The 7,806-nt window shown below is 39.1% G+C and overlaps 1 protein-coding gene across 1 annotated transcript in view; it reads left to right on the top strand.

Annotated features, from left to right (window-relative positions):
* The window catches only part of PAK7 (p21 protein (Cdc42/Rac)-activated kinase 7), a 114,655-nt gene that overhangs the window by 64,727 nt on the left and 42,122 nt on the right, over positions 1–7,806 (top strand). The window contains exon 2 of the mRNA XM_008588478.1: positions 6,658–7,443. Within this exon, the coding sequence (XP_008586700.1) occupies positions 6,658–7,443 (786 nt within the window). The remainder of the gene's footprint in view (positions 1–6,657; positions 7,444–7,806) is intronic.

Here is a 7,806-nt window from a genome sequence, read left to right as displayed (position 1 = left end):
ACTGAGGGTTGCGATCCGTTGCCGGACACAGAAAAAAAAGACAAAAGACAAAAAAAAAAAAGAAAAAAGTTTATGTGTACTCCCTACACCAAACTCATCATAGGTGATAAGTAATTAAAATAATAACCAGTGTAACTAGACTGATTCACCAGGATGGTCAAGAAGAGCTTCTAGTCAGTGCAACCCCTATATGCTCCAAAATAGTAGTTAATAATTTCAGAGATTTGTAAGAAGAACCATGCAAATGGTTTACAAACATGACTTTCAATTGCTAGAAGTAGGTGAATGGTTATAAACAGGGTCCTTAACTCGTTAACACTATAACTTTTTTTTTTTCTTGGCTTGGAGTTTTTTTTTTAATTTATTGATATTATTTTTTTACATTCTAACATGTTGTTGCAGAGGATTTGGGGGATGGGGAGAGGGAAAAAGAGAGGAAAATAGGGTGGAAGGAGGAGTGAGGGCACAGTCAAGGCCCGTGACAACCCCCTCATTCTGGCAGGGGAGACCAGGGGCCTTCCAGCGGTGGCTCAGTCATTGCTGGGATGGCTGCAGATGTAAGGGGGCATGGCTGAAGGCTTCAGCTCCCCAGTTCCCCAGGGTGTTTCTCAGTGGCAGCTTGATGGTTGTTACTGGGCTGGTTGTGGATGTCAGGGTGGGGCATGGCTGAGGCCCTCAGCCCCCCACTGCCCTGGCTCGGGAGCCCAGGGGGCTTCTAGTCCTTCTAGATTTTATAGATGTTCTTTGGTGATGTTAGACCTTTACTGGTTAATATCAAACTTTGTCTCTGATCTATGGGTTTTTTGTTTTTTCTTTCAGTTCTATGCTGCGTTATCCTCTGTTCCTACCACTTAAGCTCTACACTGGAAGTAATTTCTTGTCCTTTAGTTATTTCTAAAATGGAGGAACTTCCTGTGGGAACCAATACTTGAGCACTGTGGTTGAGCTACATTGCTACTTTGATGCTGATTCTCTGGGGAAGGCTTTTTGTGCAGCTCAGATTTTAATTGTTGACCTTGTAAGCACTTCCAGGTCTTATGAGGTCTGGTACACCTGGGTTATGTGGAAACTCTGGTCTGGGCCTGAGTCTTTTCAGAAAACTGTACCCCCTGCAGTTATATATTCCTGACCAGTCTACACCGAGTGGTTCTGTGCTGATTGGAGGGCAGATCAGCTGTCCATGCTGTGCCCCAGTGTTCTCCGGTGGCCTGTCTCCCCCTCTGCCTGTACTCCAAACACTTCCCATGAGACAGGCCATGTTCTGGTTCCTTGCAATGTCCCAGTTCCTTGCACTGGCCATGTCCTGGTTCCTTGCACTGGCCTCTGAGTGATTCCTTTCTTCAGTTGTCTGTGGTTCCTTGCTCCTATGTGGGTCCATGGGAACGCTGTTAGTGGTCTTGCTGGCCTGGGCACCACCAAGGCCCTCTTCTCCCCTGCCATATCCAAGCAACTTCATACAAAGGGCACAACTTTTGCCAGCTCTTGCTCCATGTGCTCTCTAGCTCCAGCCTCAAAGCAGCCAGGGCTTGAAATGGTGGGAGTGATCCTTTCTTTCTCTCATCGTGGCTTCTCCTGCTATCATGACCTCTGCAGGTCTCTCCTCCTCTTCTCCTGAGCTCTAGCGGCCCCAGCTTGGCTGTTGTTGCTTTTTAATAGTTGTAAATTGTATCTATAGATATTTTAAGATAGATATAGTACATAGGTAGATGCCTTTTGATATCTAAATTCTTTTCTTTCAGTATTTCCTGAAAACAAAATGTTAGTTACAAATTGGCCCATTCATCTCATTAATGAAATTGGGAGAGTTTTAGTGGGAAAATAGGGAGATTGAAAGGACCCAGTACTTTCAAAGGAGGTATTCAGTAGTGCTCTGATCTCAAAGAAATCACACAGTGAGGGATTTTTTTTTTTCCTTTTAATTGTCTGTGTTCTGGTAGTGAATTTTCAAGACTAACAGTGCAGGCATTTATTAGTTTACTGAAAATGAACTAACAGGTTTTCTGGATATAAATTTCAAAGGACAAATGATTGTGATGCCAATTTGATATAAGCAGAGAACCTTTACTTCTGTAATCACAAGTGTCATCATAGCCCCAAAGGTGGTGGCACTTTAAGGTATTCTGATCATCTGTGAGCCTCAATCATTCAATAAGTTGACAAGCTGGTAATTACCTCTCTGTTTTCCTCCCTCAAATTTCATCCTTTGTTTTCCCCCAGACCTAGATTTTTAGCTTGTTCTCTGATCATTTTTTACTTTATACTCTTCATGTTTTACCTAGCCTTCACTGATGATTTGTGTTTAAATGTTCTGAATTCATTTCACATTTATGCATCTGTGTTCACCAGAAGGTAGTATGTTCATTGAGGGATCAGCATGTTTTAAAACTACTTTGTAGCCCCTTCCTTCATCAGCTTTTATAATTCCTGGGTGGGGGGAGTCACTAAATATCAAGTGATTTTATACTTTTTACAAATTAGAGAACAGGTAATGAAAAAAGAATGAAACTAAATCACATAGCAAGTGTATACTGAAATGGAGACCAGAACTGAGAATTATCCATATTCTGTACACTCATTGCTGGGGGTGTAATGCATAATAGAAATGAGCATGTCAGTGACCCATTTTTGAAGGGTTGTGATGTCACACACCAATCCTTTGCATTGCCAACTGGTGCTATTTTGTTTAGCTCAAAGGAGTCTAAAGAGTCCTATGGAAAGAGGGCTAGCCTGGGAGAAAGAAGACTTGGGTTCAAATCCCAGGTCGGCTACAGATCAGTTGGCAAAGTCAACTCTGAGTTTAAGTTTTCAGTCAGTAAAAGGAAGAGGGGACCTACATGATCTCTGGATTCCTTCCCACATTAAGATGCTGGAAATGATTCTGTGGTACCAGAATCGAATACTTCACATATTCAAAGAAGAGAAAGATTAATTGAAATATTGTTTAAGATAGATAGAATTTAGACAAATAATGTTTTTCTAGAATATACAGCCAAAGATATCACTGAATATGAAAAAACCTAATATAGTTAACTGTTATTTGTCAAGTTTGGAGAAAGTCTGGATAAGATTTTTGCTAAAGGATTATCTAAGCAAGTCCAGTGATTGAGAAGGCACTTTAAGATGATGGCATACTTTGCAGTCATTATTCATGTGACACATCTGTCAACACAGATGCCTGGGACCATGAATTACTGATAATATTTTGTTTGAGTGTTCTGCCTGCTGTTCATAAAGAGAGAGAACAGGAATGTGCAGGAGTATAATTTCTGTCCAGAATACTGACTAAAAATACTTTGAATTGATACACTGCGACAAACTGTTACTATTTTCTTAAAGATCTGTGCAAAGTACAACAATACGTTGTACTTATGTTGAACTTTCAGGAGAGAACAAACCTAAGGATTCTAAAGATGGGGCTAAGGAGGGGGGTGTCTGGGAAATGATAGGTCAGGCAAAGGGCATAAAGAAATATCACAATTTGTAATAATGAATATGCTAATAATAAATTTTTTAAAAAAGATCTGTGCAAAACATTATTGAATAGGAGAGAAGGCCAGTTAGTTTAAATCCACAGAAGGCAGCAGTACATACGTCTAATAGAGAAGTGGTACACAGGAAAGATACAACTGAAGTGAAACAGGAAGCTGCCTCAAACCTGTTTTTGAGGCTGAGTTATTAGCATTCGTATTTAATGCATTAAAGATGTACATTTCATCCTTTCCTCTTCTGAGACTGCTCACCCTTCCCCATTCACAGATACTGTTTCTTCCAAGTTAATTTGTTGGGGTAGGAATGGATATTGTCACTTGAAGAAAAGATGTCAGTGTGTGTGTGTGTGTGTGTGTGTGTGTGTGTGTACACACACGTGTATATATAAATATATACACACATAAAATCATAAATATATATATAATATATGCACATGTATATAATTATATATATACACACACATGCACACTGTATGTATATATATAAAATTCCTTCTGTCTCTGGGAGATGCTCCAATAGAATATCAGCTAGGTTGGTAATCAATCAATTGATTTATGCCCTGCCCCAACAATCACAACATTCCACACTGTTTTTTGTTTGTTTGTTTGTTTTTGCATAGGAAGTTCTGACTTGTTTATTTATCTTTTTTTTTTGACAAGTGGCACCTAAATTTTTATTTATTTTTTTTGTTGTTGTTACTGAAACATAATTATACATATATGTGGGATACAGGGTTAAGTATCAATACCTATGTACAATATGTGATGATCAAATCAGGATAATCAGTATATTCACCACTACAAAATGTAATCATTTTTTGTGTCCCTTTACCAATTTCTCACTAGCCCCCCTCCACCTCTCTCTCTTACCTCTAGTGACCACAGTTACACACAGTGCATTTCATACGATGGAATACTATTCAGTAATAAAAAGAAATAGGCAAAAATAAGAATAGGCCGTTATTTCATGAAGCAGCCTGGATGAGCCTTAATGTATCATGCTAAGTGAAAGAAGCCAAACTGAAAGTCTCCAGACTGTATGATTTCATCCATATGATAATTATGGAAAACATAAAATGGTAAGGATGGTAAACTGTCAGTGGTAACAAGGGTCTTCAAATAAAAGGAGCCAGAGCTCCTTGGAGAAATTGCTGATTTTAGGGCAAGGGCAGGGAAAATACAAGATGAGCCAGGAGCATCTTTTAGTGAAAGTATGGAAGTGCTTAAAATATAAAAGGAAGGGAGATTGTCAAAGGGACACAGCAGCCAACCTGAAAGAACTCTCAATAATAAAAGCTGGAACCATTTGAGCAACAAAGCAAATAACATAGTATTGGATTATAACCCAAAGTATATATTAAATCTTCATGAGTTCATCCATGGTGATACAAATACATGATTGAATGAATAAATAAATGGGGGACAATGAACAAGTCTCCTGTACAGAAGAATTCCAATGACGTTATAAAGATGCCCTTCCCCCACCACTGAGGAGTTAAAGCTTAACTCCCCACCCTTGAGTAGCAGCTGGACTTAGTTACTTGCTTCCAAAGAATACAACATATGAAAAGTAGGGAAGGAAAGGGAATGTAATTTTACAGTGTAGAAACCTGGCAAACACTGGTGAGGTATCACCCAGGTGTTCAAGGTTAATATCAGTGATAAATCACATTGACATGATGAAATTTCTACTTCACTCTTTCTCCCCAAACCCCATAACTCCAGTGAAACCATGAGAAAAACATCAGACAAACCCAACTGAGGGACTTTCTACAAAATACCTGGCCAGTACTCCGCAAAACTGTCAAGATCATCAAAAACAAGGAAAGTCTAAGAAACTGTCACAGACCAGGGGAGAATCAGGAGACATGGCAGTAAACATAATGAGTTATCCTAGATGAGACGATGAAATCTATATAAATGTGGTGTTTTGTTAATAATAATACAAGGTGTTAACAATAGGGGAAATGGGTTTAAGGATCTATGAGAACTCTGTATTCTCTTTGCAACTTCTCTGTTGAACTTTTTATTTTAGAGTATTTTCAGATTATTTAAAAGAAAAGGGTATCATCCAAAATATTAGTCCAGGACTCTTTGGAGTAAAAAATAAAAGCTCGTCTTTCACTATGGATAGGTTGAGAAGCTGTGTATAAATCATAAGCTCCAGGACAACTTAGACTTCTTCCAGTTTGAAATCCTGTATTGTACTAACCGAAATGGTTTTAAACTTCTTGCTACTTGCTCAAAGGTATTTTTCCCTTAAAATCCTGGAAGTCTGAAGTCACAACACTTTGTTCTTTGTTCTTTATCCTCCCCCTTCATATTTTGCTGCAAACCTTATCACTGTCAAGGCACAGATGACTAGCTTTGTAGGTGGTTTGCAATTCTGAAATTTTGGTGCTATTTACGTTTATTAAAAGAAACAATTTGTCACTAAGATCCAGGTACAACTACATTGTTACCAAGTCATCCAATATTCAGAGATGATAATATGCAGAAGTGTGGCCATAGCAAGTGTTACAGTTACACATTTAATAAGAATTTCATATTTGATCATTAGTGAAATCACACAAGTAATCTCTATTCTGTCCCCTATTTACAGTTTTAGAAAGTGCCTTCCTCTTCTATACAATCTCATAACCTCAATTATTATGTGTCTTTCATAAAAGAGTAAAAAAGTGCACCCATTTCTAGTTATGTTAATACTCAAGTGACAATGATTATTGGTTTTGTAAATTACTGGAATAAAGAATGTGGAAAAAAATCTGCTTTTTATAACCAAACAGTTACATACTGTTAAAATTATAATCATCAGCTCATTGTTAGGTGGTTAGAGTTTACTATTTAGGTAAAAAACAGGGAGAGGGGATTTGCCTGTAAACTGATAAATAAGACAGTAATAGCCTAGGTAGTCTTCTAAATAACTTTTTGATGTTTGATCTCTCTATTGAGATCAGTGAGAAAAAAAAATTGCAATTTGAGATTTTTTGTTTAATATTTATTTTGCCACTGAAAATCGACATTTTTTTTCTTAGTCATTTTTTTTGGTATGTTCCTGGGGTCTGCTTTTTTCTGTGGTTTAAATTGGATGGAGTGGGGGTGGGATTCCTCCATCAATTTAAAAGCATGAAATGTTTTTTCTAAACAGTATTTTCTTTATTATTCCCAGACAATCGTTAGAGGAAACAAACCCTGCAAGGAAACCTCCATCAACGGCCTGCTGGAGGATTTCGACAACATTTCAGTGACTCGCTCCAACTCCTTAAGGAAGGAAAGCCCACCCACCCCAGATCAGGGAGCCTCCAGCCATGGTCAAGGCCATTCAGAAGAAAATGGCTTCATCACCTTCTCACAGTATTCCAGTGAATCTGATACTACTGCTGACTACACGACCGAAAAGTACAGAGAAAAGAGTCTCTATGGAGACGATTTGGATCCATACTATAAAGGCAGCCATGCAGCCAAGCAAAATGGGCATGTAGTGAAAACGAAACAAGGGGATGCCTACTATTCTGAGATGAAGCCTTTCAAATCCGATATTGCCAGGTTTCCTGTCGATTATCATGCACACTTAGACTCACTGAGCAAACCCAGTGAATACAGTGACCTCAGGTGGGAGTATCAGAGAGCCTCCAGTAGCTCCCCTCTAGACTACCCATTCCAACTCACACCTTCTAGAACTGCAGGGACTAGCAGGTGCTCCAAGGAGAGCCTGGTGTACAGCGACAGCGACTGGGGACCCAGCCTGGAGGACTATGACAGGAGGCCAAAATCGTCCTACCTGAATCAGACGAGCCCTCAGCCAACCATGCGGCAGAGGTCCAGGTCAGGCTCGGGGCTCCAGGAACCCATGATGCCATTTGGAGCAAGTGCATTTAAAACCCATCCCCAAGGACACTCGTACAACTCCTACACCTACCCTCGCTTGTCCGAGCCCACAATGTGCATTCCAAAGGTAATGTTTGCTGCTCCTTTCCCTCAGGTGTGGGAGAACTCCACGAAGGTGGTGCTAGCATGACCTTCTTATGAAGTCAGATTCTCAAGTGCTTGTTTGCCTTCTAAGTGAGATTCCATATTAAAAGCCTACCTTTTTTCCATCCAGGAGACCCAAGGTCAGAGGGTTTAAGACAAGACACATATATTCATTAAAATAAAATTCTGTCTTTTAGGATCTCCTACAGGGTTTCTGAATAAAAGGCAAAGGAAACCTAATTTATTTGAGAGATATTCTGACATAGTAATGATAAATATTACGTTATCATATTTTGGTAAGTTTTCTATTAAGGAGCATACAATTGTAGATCATTAGATGGTGTAA

This window comes from Galeopterus variegatus, unplaced genomic scaffold (assembly GCF_000696425.1).
Source record: "Galeopterus variegatus unplaced genomic scaffold, G_variegatus-3.0.2 Scaffold4860, whole genome shotgun sequence".
NCBI classification, from domain to species: domain Eukaryota; kingdom Metazoa; phylum Chordata; class Mammalia; order Dermoptera; family Cynocephalidae; genus Galeopterus; species Galeopterus variegatus.
This window is presented reverse-complemented; position numbering and strand designations above follow the sequence as displayed.